The following is a 19,676-nucleotide window of genomic DNA, read 5'->3' on the forward strand; positions in this document are numbered from 1 at the left end:
TTTTATTTTTGTTATCAGAAATGTACATTAGTGTTTTTGTTATACAGTACATTTAATATTGTGTAGTAAATGTTTATTAGGTTATTTTAGTGTTGTGTGTTGCCGATGGGGTTTTGTCTTGCAGTATTGTCCTTGTTTTATGGACTAGCCACGAAGAACTCCGATTCATCATGGCTTTTTATTTTACCACCTGTATTATTATAGTGCTTCTCAGTATATTTATAGGGAAAAGCTCATTTCAGTAACTGTAACTTAATGAAATATCTGATTATAAGTTATAATTATACAGTCATCAATATTCCATCCCTAATACTAGAAACATTCTCACAGTATGTTTACTCTGAATTTCTGGCAACTACAGCTTCCAGTTGTTGTTTTTTTTACTATAAATGTTATGCAATACTTTTAACAGCACAGAGAATATTATATACAGTATGGGTTTTCTTCCGGTACTCATTCTTGACTTACAGTCTCAACTATTTGAACACTGTGGTAACTAAGCAGAGCTGAACCATTGCTAGGCAACAGGCTATGATCATCCTGTAGCTTTTAGGCAGGATGACTCTGCAACAGATACAGAGAAATTCATCTCTCTTCTGAAAAACATTTGGTTATGTCTAAGAGCTCAAATTTACATTCTCCTGATGCCAAAGGTTTGTGATCATGGAAACCCTAAGGCACATAAAAAGATCGTAGACGATTTGTACACGATTTATGGTTAAAAAGGTTTAGAAAGGTTACTGATCTACCCTCGAGACATCAGGCAGATATTTTTAAATGATTTATCAGCTATTCTTGCAGGACACACTGCAGTGCAGCTCAAGCATCTGGGGCTTTTAAGAGAGAATTAGCTGTACCAGAAGGAGAAAAGTTGTCATCCTGTCTAGAAGACAAGAGAAGACGAGCTTTTCTGCCTTGTTAAATGAATATCACATTAACCAATAAGCCCCATGGTTGGAATGCCTTTTTCATAAGCAGAACAAACTATAGAAGCTTTATTAGACACATGACACACTTTCACACATTGAGGAACACAGACAGCCAAAATCGTTGAAATGAACAAAGAAAAACCCACATTTTATTGCACTTAAGTTATAAGAAAATAAAAATTCTAAATGAATCAAACAAATACACAATCCCTTTAAGGTTTCTTTTTTATCTGTCTGTTATGCCAGGCAGTTTACATAAACTGAAAAAATAAAACAGCTCCAACATCTGATTTCTCAAACCAGATTATAAATTAAACAGGAAAAAAAAAAAAAAAAGGAAAAAAACCAGGAAAAAAAAAACAAAAAAACAAAAAAACAGGAGAAAGAACAAGATTGTTTTTTCTTTTAATATACAGTGTTAAACCACTTTCACAGTTCAGCTTGAGTTGTGTGACTTGGAGGATGAGACAAATCGTTTGGCTACGGATGCGGTTACGTTCTGTTTATCTATGAAGCTGCTTTACCATAAAAAAAAGAAAGAAAAAAAAAGAAAAGAAACAAAAAACAAAACGAAACAAACAAAAAAAAAACAAAACTCATGAGAGCATTACCAACGGAACCAGGTTAGCTCTAGCACTTAAAACGTAATCAGATGTCCATTTCTGTACACTAAGACCACCTTTTTTTCTTCGGTAACTTAACGTCGGTTCCAACAATCTCGTTTTTCAACTAATTAAAAACAAGAACGGTATTCTTTTTTTTTGTCAAAGCATACATTTCCACACAGAACAGGCTGACAGAGCTTTTGTCCCAAGGAATGTGTGAACAATTTGCTCAAACACACACCCGCACGCACACCCAGTCATGCTCACAAACGCGCAAAATAGTTTCTACTCGTCCGTCGTTTCATCTCAGCAGACAAACCAGTCTCTTTGTCAGACATTCTCCCTCCTCTACGCCTCGTAGAGGCACATTTGGCTCAAGTTTCAGTGGCAAAAAAAGAGAAGCTGTTATGTCGATATCTTGCTTTTGTTGGTATGTTTGTTTGTGTCATTTTTACAAGTTCAAACTCTACAAGTAACTTTTGTTTAGAATTTCGTCTGGGACTAAAACGTCACAGCCAGTTAAAGTTCCACCTTATTTTTCTGTGTGTCTAGCAGCATAAAATCCAGTTTGGCCACTGGGATGGACAGTACTGGGGGAAAAAAAAGGTGGGGGGAGGTGGGGGAGAGACATATTCCCAGGAGCTTATGGGAAAACATTCCCATTTCCCACAGAGCACCAGCACTGATGAACTAATGAGACCAGACTGGTTGAAAAACAATGAACACAGGTCATCTCCGATCCAGAGAGGCACTGCTTATGGAGCACTAAAATTAAAAAAAAAAAAAAACACATTACAAAATAAAACCTCAAAAATGTGTGAAACAGCAGAGTGGGTTTAGCTTAATACTGAGACCTGTTGTTTGCAACAGTAGACAGGAAGTGAACAAAAATGCTGAACTTGAAAAGAAAGCACAAAACTTTAATTCACAGCTGTTGATGCGAAAACCAAAAAAAAAAAAAAAAAAGTTGTGGGGAACAAAGAAAAAAAAAAAAACAGATACAAAAGAAAATAACGTGTCAGGAAGAAAGGGATATTTGGCGTGTGCTGAGGTTGATGAGGACTGACAAAATTGGCTTCCTTTGTCTCTCTTTCACCAATCACTCCCGCAAGTACAAAGCTCTTCAATTCTCATCTTTCTCCATTAAAATTTTATTTGTATACACTATTTATCACTCCGTGTCCGTGTTGATGCGTTAGGGTCATGTATACAGTGTTGACTGTTTTGATCAAAAAAATAACGTTTGTACATATGGGTGTGAATTTCAGTCAGGCTTGAGCAAACAAGTCTCTGTGCAAGGTCGCCTTGAGTGGTAGGAAAAGGGACAATCCTGTCTTCCCAAGTCTTTCTTGTCAGTTTCCTTCCCAGAATGCTGTGGTGCATGAGTGTCTGCCCCCACCCCTCCCCCTTCGGAAGGTGAACGGAACCGTGGCGGCAGTCGTGGACCGTGGCACGACGGGGAGAGATGTTGGCGGCAACTTATCGGGGAGGTGGAGATGCCATGAAGTGAGCGATCGGTCCTGGTGCGGAAAGACCCGGGGCAGGTTGCTCTCCCACCCCCCCCTCCCTATTTTCCAAACAAGTCCCCATTAAGTTCACCCCCTTCACTTCATGTCCACATCGAAGTCCAACACCAGGAGCTTGGTTTCCTCTGTGCCGTTACGGCTGCCCACCGCGCAAACGAGTTTGGTATTGGAGGCACGGATGCGCCAGACCACACCGCCGCTGCCTCCGCTCTCCAGTGTGACCAGGTTGCGGATGAACTCGCCTGTCCGAAGGTCCCACAACTTCACCGTACCGTCATCGGAGCTGGTGATGACAAAATTCTTGTTGAACTGCAAGCATGTTACTGCACTCTGGTGCTTGTGGGGACCTGAGAGCGAAATAAAAGAAAGAAAGGAAAAGTTAGGAGTTGACATTGATAATATAACGTACTTGCAGATAATATAATATTATTGAAATAAAAGGCCACACAAGTGTACACTTTCACTTTGATTATTTCTTGACATATTTGAGTACACTTTTAAAAAGTGCACTTTGTAATTAGAGCTGCACGATTCTGGATAAATTGATAAAAGTTTTGTTTAAAACAGATCACGATTCTGAATAGACAACTAAACAAAATATAATTATACATGTCATTTACTAGAGGTTCAGACAAAATGTTAATTGCTGGAGTATAATATTTAATTTAATTCGTTTTTGAACGAATCTCTTCAGTAAATGATTCAATGACAAATACACTTTAACAGTCACTTGTCGCCACCTACAGGTGTAATGATGTAATTATACAGCCTTTGAAGCATCAAGGTACTTTCAAAAGGTACTAGCCTATTTTAGCCATTGGCCTATTTTGATCGCTACTGTAGATATCAGTGTTTATATCTGAAATATAAACTTTTATCCCAGTACTTCTCTGATCATTTGAATTATCGTAACACAGAAATAATGATACTTTGTGGTTGAAAGGACTGTTTGTGAAGCCATTTCATAACTTTACGTGACAGCTGATCTTTCTGGGTCAGTGGCAGCACAAACGCAGATCTGAATGTTCTGCTGTGATCGTAGCTACTTGTCAAAGGTTTAATAGACATAGCTGAAGCACCATTAAGGAACAAGATTGTGTGGGTGTTGGAAATGAGATCACAGTTTTTTAACGATTAATCATACAGCTCTACTTGTAATAATAAGAGTACATTTACACAACAATGATATGCTTAAAAATGCTTTTCCTTTGAGTTTTACGTGTACAGACGACACATTTCAAAAACGTACACTTTGAAACCCGCTTTCAAAAATGTGCGTTTTCCGACCACCAAAACACTGTTGTTGTGTAAATGAACAGCAAAAACGCATAAAAGTTTTTCATTTTTAGTTGAAAACGGTGTCGTGTAACCAGCCCCTAAATTTTAAAGTTTTACCGTCAAGTACAGTTTTCAACTCTGGCCCTGGAGGTATATACAGCATTACACTTTAATCATATTTCAAAGACAATAGAAGGAATTATGAAATTACATATAATTATATACTTAAATTGGCCAAAGCACTCGAGTTCAAACAATTTAAACAAATACATATTCATTTTACTGCTAATTTTACAGCGAATAACATGTATTTAAGTGTCAAAAAAATTACATTCACTTTGCATTTAGGTATATTCTTTTAAAGTATATTATTTCCCTAATAAGTATTCTTTTTATGCTAATGTGTACTTTTCCACAAGGGATTCCATATGTAGAGGCTCATCACACACACCCCGCAACGCTGAAAGCACCGATAGACAGGAAATCGAACTGCAGCTACTTGCCACGATGGAGAGAGCGGAGAGAGAACGAGTAACTATGGTTACGGGAAATACTGTGGCATAAATGGCTTTGATTCTATGCCCTTGAGGTATTGAATTGAGCCACACTTTCTGATAGGCCAAGGAATATATGAGTCTAAACAAAAGTGCTTAGACTGCTGTCAGCGAGGCATATAGAGCAAAAAAAGATGTGCTACACTGGCTCCTGTTACTGCAGAGGGGTGTGGTGAGCTATTACAGCAACATCACAGGCAATCCACAGTCAAATACTGAAAATTATATTATCAAACATCTAGACCTGAGAACAAAGACAGATTGAAGTTCATGAGTGAATGAAAACCAAAAATATCCATTTCAAAGGAACAAATTTGTCTATGAATACCCATTAGTAGAGCGCTAAAGTCAACTGTGTGAATGTAAATGAGATGGCCGCTCTCTATTGATGTGCAAGACACTACACAGAGTGGCACAATAGACCCTTTTCCTTTAATGAGTGACTGTGTGTATGAGCATTCGCACTTCAAAGCTCCGCCATTGAGTTGAGCATCTTGTCTAGGGTCAAATGTGTGTTTTTGTTTATTATGTCAAACGAGAGTCATTAAGTGATAACAGGAAATGCTCAATGACCTAATTAAATGACCTACAAACCAATAAATGGTCCATCCCCCACTGTCTTACCCTCTGGGCACCCCCAACAAGACAACCACAACCCCCTCCAATTCCTTTGATCATGTCATCTATTCCTCACCCTTCCAGAAGATTAAGGCTCAAGATGCTAAGAGTGTCTGGGAATTATGAAAAATACATCTTTGGAAACAAATGCCTATCATTTCCATTTCCATGTCAAAATGCAATGGATAAAGCTCTTAAAGGAACAGTTCACCCCAAAACTAACTACTATATATATATATATATAATATATTTTTTTTTTCATTTTTTATTTACTTCACGTTGTATGTGTACAGATAAATAATTTTTTTAAAAACAATTCAATAATCCACAAAAAATAAAGCAGTGTTCAAACTGCCAGCAATGCAGCGACAAAGTGACATGATCCCATTCATTTCAATGGAGAGCTGGTCATGTCCGGCAGCATGAGTGTAGGGCTGTCAAATGATTAATCGCGATTAATCGCATACAGTACTCACACATATATTAGGCAAACTCAAACTTTTATTTTGTATGCGATTAATCGCGATTAATCGTTTGACAGCCCTACATGAGTGACCGTAACCGTTGGCGACAAGATGTAGGCGTGTCCAGTGAAGGGACAAAATTGAGTTGTTAAACTTTGTGCAAATAAAGAGCGACATTCGGGAGCGACAACCATTAGGAGTAAAGTCAGTGGAGTGTATGTGATCCGTATGTGATCAGTCACTACAAAAGTTATTTTAGAGGTCAGCAACTTTCCTATAATTCATGATACGTCTTCTGTGTACATACGGGAGTACTCGCCGTGCTGACTCAGAGCCTGAATGGATTCGGGAAACCCATATAGACCAGTGCTTGTGCTTTTGCCACGGATAAATAGCCACGATGGCAAAAAGCACTTGCTGTTTCTCATTCATCTTTAATATTAAGCATTTGTACTGATTCCATTTATATTTAGTCTTTTCCCTTAGTTTAGTTTTTAGTGGCAAGAAAATGGATTGGGTGTCTACAACAATGAATAGCATCTGTGAATGCTAGGCAACTAGAAATGGGAACACCCACTTACGACCTCACTGCCTCACTGACGTCGCTGGCAGTGTGAACAGTTTAAGAATTGTCAATTTTGATTTAATGGTGACTTTAAGTCGCTGATCTGTCATTGTAATTTTTAGGTGAACTATTCCTTTGACCGAGTTGCGATCAGTCATACTCTTTCTGCTCACCTTGCAGTGTCTGTAGGCACTGGCCGGTCTTGATGTCCCAGATCTTGACGGTGGAGTCTGCATTTCCAGAGACGAGGATATTATCTTTGAGCTCCATGCCGCTGGTGAGAGACTGATGACCTGTGAGCGTGTGAATACAGTTTCCTGTCTCTACATCCCACACCCGAATTGACGTGTCCAATGAACCGCTCACCACATGGATGCCGTCAAACTGTAGAAAGAGCGGATTAAATAAATCATTGTTCAGTAATTAATAAATTACATTATGTAAGAAAATGACTAGGCTTTAAATCATTAGGCTTATTCTGTGTCTAGAATAAAACCCAAGAACAATTCAATAAAAGCTGCATTGAGCAGGGCAGGGATTTGATTCATTTCACAATGAGATGCAGCAACAACTGAATTCCAGATATTTTCCATTCCATTGTTATTGCATTAAATGGCACTGTGTTTGATTTTTTTATTATTTTTTTTTTGCAGAGCTCTTAAAATTATGGATATATGAAAAAATGAGGGCAAATGGAGATTAGTACGGACTACAGTCCAAATGCTTTGCTGGGTCAAAGACAAAGAGGCTGTCCAAGATACAAAAAAAAAAAAGAAAAGAAAAAAAAGCCTAAACGTTCTTAATGTAATCTTTGCAGTTATGTTGGTTTACAATAGTTTAACAATTTAATAACGTCATTCAGTGTAACCATTAAAAAAAATATATACAGATTTCCTTACACCTTCAGTGCACATAATCTTTTTTTTTTTTTTTTTTTTTTTTAAGGTAAAAAATTATTTTGATGATCATTTATTTATCCCCCCCATTTTGCAGATCCTAATACGGTTACACACTCATGATTAGATAATACTGATTGAATGTGGTTCAGGTAAGCTTCCTGCACAGTTAGCAGTGGGTCACGAAAGCTTTTAAAGAGAATAGACAGAATGATAGTGCTTCTTATTCAGGCCAAATATCTCTTTAACCCATGCTCCTTTAGAGCACTGAGTGATGATTGTGCTTTAAAGATCTATTGCTCAAGAATTAACGTAGCAATGACCCGCAAAGACATTTCATTTTTCTTTGAGGAGATGGCTTGATTCTTTTTCTTACTTTAAAGAACTATGAGTCCATCTGGCATTGATATGACCTCTGAGAGGCAGGTGAAGTGGTCAAGCGTTAGCCAGGGCACATGTGTCAGGTGTGCGTAAATGTCTATGTTTACCTGAAGGGAGTAGACTCTGTTGGTGTGACCCTGGAGTGTGTGTAGGCAGGTCTCGGTTTCAGGATCCCACACTTTCACCATGAAGTCATAGGCCCCGCTGACCACCCTACGGCCGTCATACTGTACGCAACGAACGGCTGCCACGTGACCCATGAGCACGTGCAAACACTGACCCGTCTCTATGTCCCAAACCCGCAGCGTGGCGTCCCGAGAACCGCTCACCACCCTGAGAGAGAAAACAAACTGCTTTACTTTTCAACATCTTAAAGGAGTGTGTGCTTGCATTTAAAAGTTTCACATAATGTTAAAATGATTTCTTTTCCAACTTATGATGGTAGGATTTAATCAGCCATTAATTCAGCAGTCTATGACAGTCAGCTGCTTGTACCTTCAAGGGTTGTATTTGCTTATAGCTTTACATAAATCAAAGCAAAAACATTATTTGCTTATAAAAGCCAGACCCCTAGGACACGAGTTTGATATATATTTTTTTTAAACAAACAAAATGAACATTAAAATGAGTGCTGGCGAAGCATAAGAGTAACAAACAGAAACTACTATTGTTGTTGCTGAATGAAGCCTGAGGTCACCGAACAAAATAAGCAATCAAGCTTGACACAAAGGGAAAATATGCACACCAATTGGCCCAAAGGCTTTCAAAACAGAGAATATTGTCAGGCGAGCAATTGTGTAGTTCACAACAGAGCATAAAGAAGCAAAGCTCAACTCTGTATGCGAGTACTCCGCACGGTTAAAGCTGAAACCAGATGGGAAATGTGCGGTTTAACCAGCACACAATCGTATATTGTCTGCTGCTATTGAAGGGAATTATCTTTAAAGAAGTATTATATAATATACTGTACTTTATAAGTAAATTGAAGGTTAATGAACTGCATGCATTGTAGTTGTTTATCCAAAGCTTATACTCTACATCAGTGTTTCACTTTCAATTTCTTTTAACCAGAAATGTTTCATTTCGATTCATTACCATTAATATTTCAGTTAATATTAATATTTAAATGCTTTTAACATCTAATTTTAATTTTAATATTAAAAAATATATTGTGCTAAGAGTGCAATCCACACAAATGTATTAATCATGTACATTTTTTTGGTTTTCCCTTATAAGAAAGCTGGGATAATCTTAATATATCTAATAAAGTATTTAATTAATGTAAATCTATTATTAAATTCTGTTTAATAGGTTAAATGTCATCTACCCCTTTGCTGGGAATCATCCTTAGACATTATTTAATCCAATTTATTTTGTCACATGACCACAAAGGAAAACAAAAAGGCCACAAGAAATGTTTCTTGAGCACTAAAACAGCATATTAGAATGATTTTTGAAGGATCATGTGACACTGAAGACTGTAGTAGTGGCTGCTGTACCATCACAGGAATACATTACATTTTAAAATATATTCAAACATAAAACAGCTTTTTTTATTGTTAAAATATTTCACAACATTACTGCCTTTACTGTAATAAATGTGAGTAAAGGTTGTTTGCCCTCAGTGGAGTAATCTATATGCAATCTGCATGTAAAGTGCTCTTTGAGAGGTAGTAGATGTTACCTTTTCTCATGCAAGTGCATACAGCGCACTGTTGAGGTATGACCGTACAGCGTGTGGATACATTCTCCCGTCTCTGCATTCCAGACCTTCAGCGTTCGGTCTGTGGAGCCACTGATAATGATGTTGTCTCGCATCTGAGAGGACCAGACCCCACCGGTGTGGCCGACTAACGTCCGCAAACACTGGCGACAAAGAGAGAAGGAATACAAGTGTAAATCAACTGAATTACAATGGCATGTGTTTAAAATGCAACTGAAAGAATGGAGAATAAAAAATGGCCAACAAAACAGGTTGCAAATGAATTACCCAATGACTGCTCTAATTTTAAGCACTCAGATTTATCATTTTGACCTTTACCCAAGACATTACTTCTGCTTATCAACATATATCAAATAACTCTACAGTCCATTTGAAGCATAGTTAATATAAAAAGAAACTGTTTATTTCATGTAATATATTAGATATTGATCGGCATGATGAGAGAAATCCTTTAGAATAATCCATAAGGCTAAGGGCCATTTCCTTTAAATATAATTAAACCAAATTCAATTTATTTTCAGAGGCAAACATGGAATCAAAGGTGCCTATGGTCATTTCGTTGTGTTATGAGGCAAGTGGAAAGCATCGCAAGCGTCAAAGGCGTAACCTCTGAACCATGACCGATAAAAGCAGGGGTGATAAACCCAGGAGATGTGAAAGAGGAGGTCTCAAGGCCTTTAATTCATAATGCAGCTGCTCCTATTTCTGTCTCCATCTCGATTCATGATCAACCGCAATGCATCATTAATCTTTAGAAGTGGAGACCAACCTCCACAACACAGAGGGCTTTCAAGCGTTTTAACATGCCTTACTTTGTTCTATCGCTGTATGTGGCAATTGATGGAACAAAAGAGCAACTACTGAGGAAATCAAACCAATTAACAATTACTGTACCTGCAAAAATGACAAATGGGACGATAAAACGAAGGGGTTAAAAGCAGAACGGCTCTTCATAGGGAACTAAAGGAACGACCGACAGGGACGTTGTCTCTGAACAATCACGCGTTAAACGTGCCCAAAGCCAATTTCTTATCTTGTGATCAAAAGCTACTCCACTCAAATTTGTAGTGTCCATAACACGCCAGAGAGAAAAAGGAGGGAGGTTATATCATGAATATTAATGTACTTCTTACTGCATTATGCATGAGGTGTTGTGTTCCATAATGAGTACGTGTTACTAAGGCGATAGATCTTTCCCATGGAATGTTGGGGTGGTTTAAATAATGCCGGTGAGCACGGAGAGCTTTCAGGCCGTGTTCTCAGGCGATTACAGCCTGCTCAGGCTGTGTCTGGAAGAGGACCTTTGAAACCAAATGGCTTAGGTGTCTGTTTATCTGCCCGTTGAGAAACCATAAAAGAGCAAGTCTGTGGCACCCACGAGGCATTGAGATTAGCATTCCGTTTGAGTGGCTGGTGGGAAACGTTTGAAGCCAAGGATCGAGGTTTAAATCCATTTGAGTAACCCCTTTCAAATTCCACTCATTTTACAGTCCACATCTAATCTTGGGGAAGAAGATACCGTGCAAATTGTGGCTAGGGTGGTAAAGTGCCAGTGCTTATTTTGTTTAGTCTCCTTCCAAAAATCCACATCGCGCTTGTCGGAGTGAAGCGAGTCCCATTTCAACACTCTCGTTTTCATGTTCAAAACCCACCGTATCCCTGAATGGCCAGGACTGGCACACAAATTGTGCGTTTCAGATGGTGAGCAGACTGTTTAGAGCAGCTGTTTCATTGCTAACCCTCCTATTTTCATACTAAAAAAGTATTCTCCCATCTGGAAGAGCACTATTATTAAAGCTTTTCAACTTCAAACCACAGACTACAATGGTTTGTGGGAACTAAAGATTGAACAACATCTGTCAATTAAGCAGTTCAGCTGTTGAGCCTGGGCTCCGTAAAGGAGTTAAAGGAGGGTATATACAAGGTAAACAGAGGAAATTATAGTGTGCCATAACCATGGTACGGTTCTCGTGAGCACAAAACCTCATCTAGGCCCAATAAATGGCTGATGGCTGTTTGCGTAAATAGAAGGGTAAACAGTCTTTGCGTACAAAACCCAGCAAAGCTGTCACCACCATATTACTTCAGTTCCAAGCTTTCTGGGAAAGACTGACTTTTCAAAAGGTCATCAGAGGTTAGATCAGTGTTGTTATGGTTAAAACAAACGACAAAAAAAACAAAAAAAACAAACAAAAAAACCCACTGTTTTCATTAATAAAGCTGGAAAAAAAAAAAAAAATTCGTACGAAAAGTACGAAACTTACTTAAACTGAAATAAAAAAATCTAAATAGAAAAAAAAAACATTAAAAATTGCAAAAACAAAATTACTAAAATTTAAATTAAAATAAAAACTTAAAAATAAAAGCAAATTCAACATTAGTAAATACTACAATGATATACAAATAATACAAAACAAACAACAACAACAAAACACTGGGTTAGATGCATTACATATGAATTGTATGAAGCCAATTGTCTACAGCTAACATAAAACTCATTAAAAAAATCTTTAGTTGGGGTGTTTAGACAATCAGGCCTCATACAAGCAGAGGTTAAAGCTTATTCAAGAACAGCTATAGACATCTTCTAATACACAATTTGCAAGATCAGCATATGAAGGTAATCTCCGGCTGGGTGTGTTTGTTTCTCTGATGCAGGAGTGGGTGGATGGTTTGGGCAGGAGTGCTGCAGTCTGCATGTTAAGGAGTTGGTGGTCAGCCAAAGGTGCAGTCTGAGTCATGGCTGGAGCGAGGGAGGGGGAGGAGAGTCGCAGGAAATTAAAAGCGGAATAAAGCAGCGAAAACGAGGGGAGAGAGCGTGAAATGGAGCCAAAGGCTTTAGGATGAGTGAAAGATGTGATGAAAGCAAGAAGTAAACAGGGGGATGGGGGCTGGAGGGCTGTTTTCACAGTAAGAGACATAGATGCATATGCTCATACACTCCCTGTGACCTCCTCACTCCTCTCTACAGTACGTCCTGTCACACCCAGGCCTCCTGCGCTACTGTAAACAACTCCACGAAAGGTGACCTCCAGCGGCAGAGAGCTGCTTTGAGCACATTGCATAAACGGTCTCAAGGGCTTTCGGGTTTGAATTTGTCAATAAACCCGTGGTTTCATACAGTTCATACTTTACCCTGGGTTAGTAATTAATCCTGGGTACGTTTTATGTTCTTATTTCCATATTCATGAGTTTATATCATGCAAGTAGTTGCTTTAATAGTTGATTTGTCTGTGGATATTTTGTCAAATCTGCTTTGGCATCTTACATCTTCTGAAAAATACTACAAACATAATACTGCTGCTGGTTTATTTCAGTTAATGCATTTGTCGTTGCTGTTCGACATTATTTTTTCCCCTCAGGTGCTGAAACTAAATAGTACAAAAAGCTTATGAAATTTTAATGCGGTAAGCGCTGAGGATGTTTATGACCAGTTATGTGTTTCCAAATATTTTAGTTATTTTTCCAAGACATATGTGTGTATATATATATATATATATATATATATATATATATATATATATATATATATATATATATATATATATATATATATATATATATATAGCATAAGATCATTTCCATTGACTACAGAACTTTCCATGACTTCTCTAATATCTTTTTAGGATTTTTTTTTTTATTTCTATTTTTAATCAGGTTGATTTTTTTTTTGATAATACTGGTCACCCCTAGGTGAATCCCAACCTTGGCCAAGACTGTTTAGGTGTGCATAGATTTTTTTTTTTAATAATTTATTTTACAGAGACACTTACAAGATATACTTAACCAAATAAATATTTTATAATAGAGCATCAGGAACATTTCTATTGACTACAGAATTTTCTGTGATTTCTCTACGATTTTATTAATTTCTGATTTTTCCAGGCCTGAAAAATCACACTTTAGAAAATCGGGCATAGCCAGGCCAGGGTTTCTCTTTCAGAATTACAAGCGAGAAATGCTGCTTTAAGCACAGTGTGAAAAGCCTTTTAGTCTCATTTTCAAGGCATCCACATAACCCTTTGTGGTCACCAAAACTTTACACGCCACTCATCCCTGAACAGGTGAAAAGAGCTGTGGGTAAATCCTGTCGACACATCTCAGAGAAGCCAGATTAAATACATCTTAGCCCTGGGCTGGTTGTGATGTGACAGAAAGAGAGAGATGTTGGCCAAGTGTCACTGTCACTTCATGAAGAATATTCCACAGGCATTTTAAAGCTGCTAGACGTCAGACATGTCCGTACAGCTGGCATAGAGGAAACTTCCATTGCTTCAGAGTGCTGGTGATCGTCTCTGAAGTTTTAGGACGAATCCTTCTCAACTCGGGGAGAGTGTCGGATAAGTCCGACAGCTCTCAGTGAGATGGAGAGAGAGTGCTACATATAATCCATGAAGTGGTGCAATCGCTAAAACGCCTCATTTACCAGGTAATCTGAGCAATGTAGTTTGTTTTGTCGGTCATGCAATGGAGCCAACATTAAAAGCAAAGTCCACAGAATCCCCTGTTCTTATCTTGATCCTAATCCAAAGAAGCTCATCTGTTTGCTTATGTTTCTGTCACTTTTCATCCCTCATCAGACGCTTATCGTGCTGTACACATCCTCAAGCGTGGCACACATTCAAATGAGCATGATGCTGCGCTAGAGCCTAATCTTCCCTCAAAATCACTTCCCTATTACACAGCATGAGGCCCATTCATTTACTATGGAAGGGGGCCAGTAATAGCATTATCATGCAAGTGTGGGTGAAGATGGTCTGTAATCCATGGCACGCCTATCAGATCTTTATCTACCATTCATATCAGGCGTCGCTCAAACATTTACTTATTTTCATGTTGGGCTAATGATACTAGGGGTTGGGTATAAAATCAAAAATATTCCAGTATAAATGTGTCAATCAGCATACTTATGTAGTTAAGCAAGTGTTTCCTATGCAGCTTTCCTGATTCAGCTAAAAAATAAAGACATGCAACCACTAAATAATGTCAAGAAAGCATGCCTAGTGAATTGCTCTCACAAGCAAAGTTTATGAAAACATGACTCTTATGGGCAGATTCTTATATTAGCTTACAAATCTGGGTACGATCATTATGGTTGGAACAAAACAATAAAAATATTGCTATTTTTTCACGTTTTTTAAAACATTGGTTAAGAGAAGTGATTTCCTGAAGCTTAAGCGGTAGAGCATGGCGCTAACAACGCCAAGATCATGGGTTTGATTTGCAATGAACTGAACATGCATAAACTTATAAAAATGTACGCCTTCAATGCGGTGTAAGTTTCTTTGGTTAAAGCAACAGCCAAATGCATAAATGTAAATACTCTGTGTTTTATGTCAGTTTCTCAACTACCCTTTTTATTTCGGGTCTATGAGGCTGCCTTTAACAATGAACATCATAATCATGATAGAAATTTTGTACACATTCAAAAACAATATTTGACTTATCAAAAACCGAAATGAGTCAAATTGACCCATAACACATTATAAAAGAATCATTCAAATAAAACAGTAGAGGTTTTGAATATTTTTTTGTTTATATGTCTCATGTCTAAATGAATCGCAACCTTAGCCAAGACTGCATGTCTCAAACTGTTTTTGTGTGCATTAATATATAATATCCTTGATTGAAGAAACTACTTTTAGCATCCAGTATTTCTCTATAAACAATGTTTTTTCCCATCCAAGTTTTTCATGAATCACTTCTACAGAAAGCGGGAACCAGCGCATAGCGGTGGTGTTGCCAACTCTCAATAAACATTATCTGTAATGGGAAAAGCTGTTAATCTGGTCTCAGATCAGCAGTGAAGGGCACCTTTTTACCTAAACAGAAAGAAACCTGCTGCTTCCAACAGATGGACTGCAGCAAAATGGCCCCTTTGGACAGACATTTTTTTTTCTTGTGAAAAACAAGTGAATGGCAATTTTCTGTTTTAATATATAAACTCAAAATGGGCTCCACTATAATGAGTGAAAACAGTGAAGGGTGTTTAATGAGAAAGGAGCACTTGTGTGCAAAGGAATTCCAACTATTCCCTTGCTTTGACATTCTTTTGCTGGCTTTATCCTCAGACAATATCAGAGCAAAGCAAACAAAGAACGCAGAGAATTTTGGACAATGACACATCCAACCACCATACAAAGCGAAAGCACATGCTTTCATTCTTTAGACAAAATAGAGGTCAAACTGAAAAAACAAACAAACAGTGTTTGTCTGAGTATGTGTGTATATGGGGGTTGGTGATGTAGAAATTCGGGACCCATGACCCAAAGGAGCCTATTTGTCTAGATCTGCTATCGATCCCAACCCGAGAAGGTTTTGTCTCAGAGGGTGAGTATCTGCCTGTGAGCTGCTCGCATGAGCTCCTGGGGTTTACAGCACTTAAATGGTGAACTGAAGTGTAGCGAGAGGAAAAAGTAAACAGACCCAAGGTCAAGAAACAGACACTGTAAGAGAACCAGAAAGAGATGGACAGAGCAATGAAGCAGAGGGGAGGGGGACCACATCCATAGATTCAGAGAGGCATACGCAGCCGAAATAACATTTGTGGCTGTGGCCATGACAACAGGACTGCAGACCACAAAAGTGTGGAAAATGCTAATTTTCAAAAACACAAGAAGAATGTATATTGGACTTAACTAATGTACTCAAAAAGACAGTTTACAGTTCACAGCTGAGTGAACTGCAGAAGTGAAGAGTGTCGGAAAGAGTATAGTCGCACTAAATCCTATTGTCTCCTGCTTCACTGTTCCACTTCCTCTGACAGGCGCTTCAAAGGACACAGCATTTCCTGTTTAATTGGCCACAGCCAGTGCCGTGGGACTCTCTAAACTAAGCATTGCATCAGACTTGAGACACTACATAGCTATAATCTTCTTTATATTAGAGGATGCACAATACTGGCATCATACGGTTAGCGACTGATATCGGCAATTAAAAATATTATAATAACAATTTAAATATTTAAACGCTGAATTGAAAATATTGAAAATTGACCTATTTAGATATTTAATTTACTTATTTTAGCTGTTTCATTTATCAGCTTATATTAGGTATTTATTACGACATTGGATATTTTTGTTTAAAGGGTTAGTTCACCCAAAAATGAAAATTACGTCATGTCGGTCCACACCCGCAAGACCTTAGTTTATCTTCATAATACAAATTAAGATATTTTCGATGAAATCCAAGAGGTATACGATTCGTCCATATACAGAAATGTAATCAACACTTTCAAGGTCCAGAAAGGTGCTAAAGACATCCTTAAAACGGTCAACATGATTCAACCTTAATTTTATGAAACGACGAGAACACTTTTTGTGTGCAAAAACAAAACAAAATTAATGACTTTATTTAACAATATCTTCTCTTCTGTGTCATTCTCATACGTTGTTTATGTCTACCGCTTACAGGTTCTACGTCCGAACGCCGGTTCATGATTGGCTGGCTCCTGTGTCAGCATCACACGTGTCGCTCTGCTCGCGTCAACAGCGCCGGCCAATATTGGGCCGGCATTCGGACATAAACACAGAAGCCTGCATTGTGCTTACTGCGAAAGGAAAATGACAGGGAAGATATTGTTGAATACAGTCGTTATATTTGTAGTATTCTCGTCGCTTCATAAAATTAAGGTTGAACCACTGTAGTCACGTCGCCTGCTTTAACGATGTCTTTAGTACCTTTCTGGACCTTGAAATTGTTGATTATATTGCTGTCTATGGAGGAGTCATATACCTCTCGGATTTAATCAAAAATATCTTAATTTGTGTTCCGAAAATCTTACGGGTATGGGACGACATGAGGGTGAGTAATTAACGACAGAATTTTCATTTTTGGGTGAACTAACCCTTTAAGATTACTTCTGCAATCTTTTACAATTTTTCATTTAAGTAATGTCCATTTCAAGTAATTTAATTAATCTCAAGTAATGTAGACTTACAATGTTGACAATAAAAATAATTATTGGCATATCGATTATGTTTTCCATCATGGGCCAGATGAACAGGAACAAATACAAATGTCTGCCTGTTTTAGCCTTTTTTTGAAAGAATTTGGATATATTTCTGGGTAACAGAAGTTGATCCAAGCTTTACAAGCATTTTCAAGCTGGTGCTTCTTTTCGACAGCTCCGCGAACAGAACTGCATGATGGGAACAAAAAGGCAGCCTGCCATATATGCGGCGATGACCCTAATCATGGCGCATCTGCCATCTGTTACGATGATGTCTCTCATCAGACAGCATGTTGCTGCTGCACCAATCACGTCTCCGCTGTGATAAGACGAGAGCCAATCAATGCACGCTAGATTTGATTACAGAAGCTCAAAGGCTGATAACCTTGGGAATGATTTGAGATCCTCTTCTGTGAAAAGCGGACTAGTGAGTCTCACATGGAGGATGGAAGATGGAAAAATCTAACAAGCGAGGATGATAACGCCTGTGTTAGTATCGGTTATAATACTGAACATTAAAAGGAGAGATTTCATTAGACTCTGGATGAAAATGGAGGTCAGGATGGAAAGGGCAGCACTGCATGATGAGTGAACCGCACACACACACACGCACACATTATTTTACAACTGCCATAAACTTGCAGCACAAGGACCATGTCACTGCATCAGCTAGCGCAATGAATCCTTAAAGTGCAGGAGGGAGGGAATGGCAGAGAATGGACTTGAGAAAGAGAGAGAGACAGTCAGCCAGCCAGAAAGACAGGGTGTTTGCAGCTGGTGATCATCTCAGTGTTCAATAGAACATGACTGTTCCCACATTCTCACGTGAATAAGTGATGAAGATGGTCATGTGCAGGTTTTCTGGATGAATTGAGATGGCAGTGAGTGCTGTTGTACAAGGATGCTCAATGAAAACAGACACCTCCCATGAGAGAGAGAGAGTGAGAAGATGAAGAGAATGAAAGGACAGAGGAGTCAACTGCATATTTATGTACACCTCATATCTGAAAGCATTTTGAAAATGCAAGCAAAGCCACCAAACATTACAGAAAATGGCAAAAAGCAGAGTTTCTTGATATATATGAGTGATCAATATATGATTCAGTAGTAATTGAGATAATTAAATGATCATCATTGATACTGATAGCAGAAATAAAGCCAATCATTTTAACCCATAACCCTTTGAATTCATATCACGTGAAGACGTGACTAATAGAAGATTAATATGTTACTCTGTGACCCCTAAGCTGAATTTAAATAGCAAACTTTAAATCTGCCGGATTGTAGTGTTGCAATAAAGTGGAGCAGATGGCATATTTTTACATTTTGGATGTGTTATATATATTGAATTGTGTATTTTATTTTATTTTTTATTTTTTTATTTTTAAATATGTCATAATACAACTTTTGCAGTGTACATAGAACGGTGGCTTTAAGAAAGAGTGATGAAACAGTATTTGTTTAGCCTCATTTTCATCAGAATCCTCTGCAGAGAGTATTAATCTTACAGCAGGTATTCAACAAAATAATATATTCCATTTCTTTAATTAAAAAAGAAAAAAAATGTATTTAAACATTTATTTCTGCTGGACAATTATGACTTTACTTTTAAAGCTAAATAAATAAATGAATAAAACCTCACCTTCCCAGTAACAGCAGACCACACTTTGAGCGTGTTGTCATCTGAGCCGCTCACTATGCGATTTCCACAAAACTGGAGACAGGTGATGACATGGTCGTCATGGCCTTTCAACACCTGGAGATCATCAAAGGAGAAAAAGAGAGGAATAATTACAAAATGAACAGAAATGCCAGTATTTCAGTGACGTGTGAGGATGATGTGAAACTGCTGATGTGGCAAATGGCACAGCAGCTTTCAACTTGACATATGTGAATGAAACCGACGTTTTCATGGTCACCATGGTAACAAACGAGTCAGGTAAATAACGGCTTCTGTTGTTCTGGTGCAGCGGAAGCATATGTACATAAAAAAAAAAACTAAAAACTAAAAATCTTTTTTTTCTTTCACCCACCGTGCCTTAAAGAGGATTTTTAAGTAGCTCTTTACAGGCTAGTGCAGGTGTTTTCTTAAACATTTCCACTCATATCCGTTCCAGGACTGAGCCCCAGGTGACAGGCTGGCTGATGGGTGTCTCTCAAACGGAATTCCAAATTAGATTTGCAAC

At 38.1% G+C, this 19,676-nt stretch overlaps 1 protein-coding gene across 4 annotated transcripts in view; it reads right to left on the reverse strand.

Moving 5' to 3' along the window:
- Positions 1 to 1,047: 1,047 nt before the first annotated feature.
- fbxw7 (F-box and WD repeat domain containing 7) overlaps positions 1,048 to 19,676 on the reverse strand; it is a 177,781-nt gene continuing 159,152 nt past the window's right edge. For all 4 annotated transcript variants that reach the window (XM_048197725.1, XM_048197727.1, XM_048197728.1 and 1 more), the window contains 5 exons: positions 19,133 to 19,246; positions 9,501 to 9,682; positions 7,924 to 8,149; positions 6,713 to 6,923; positions 1,048 to 3,407 (listed from right to left, as the gene is read on the reverse strand). In XM_048197725.1, the coding sequence (XP_048053682.1) occupies positions 3,139 to 3,407; positions 6,713 to 6,923; positions 7,924 to 8,149; positions 9,501 to 9,682; positions 19,133 to 19,246 (1,002 nt within the window). In that variant the 3' untranslated portion in view covers positions 1,048 to 3,138. The remainder of the gene's footprint in view (positions 3,408 to 6,712; positions 6,924 to 7,923; positions 8,150 to 9,500; positions 9,683 to 19,132; positions 19,247 to 19,676) is intronic.

This window comes from Megalobrama amblycephala, linkage group LG7, assembly GCF_018812025.1.
Source record: "Megalobrama amblycephala isolate DHTTF-2021 linkage group LG7, ASM1881202v1, whole genome shotgun sequence".
Taxonomy (NCBI): Eukaryota; Metazoa; Chordata; class Actinopteri; order Cypriniformes; family Xenocyprididae; genus Megalobrama; species Megalobrama amblycephala.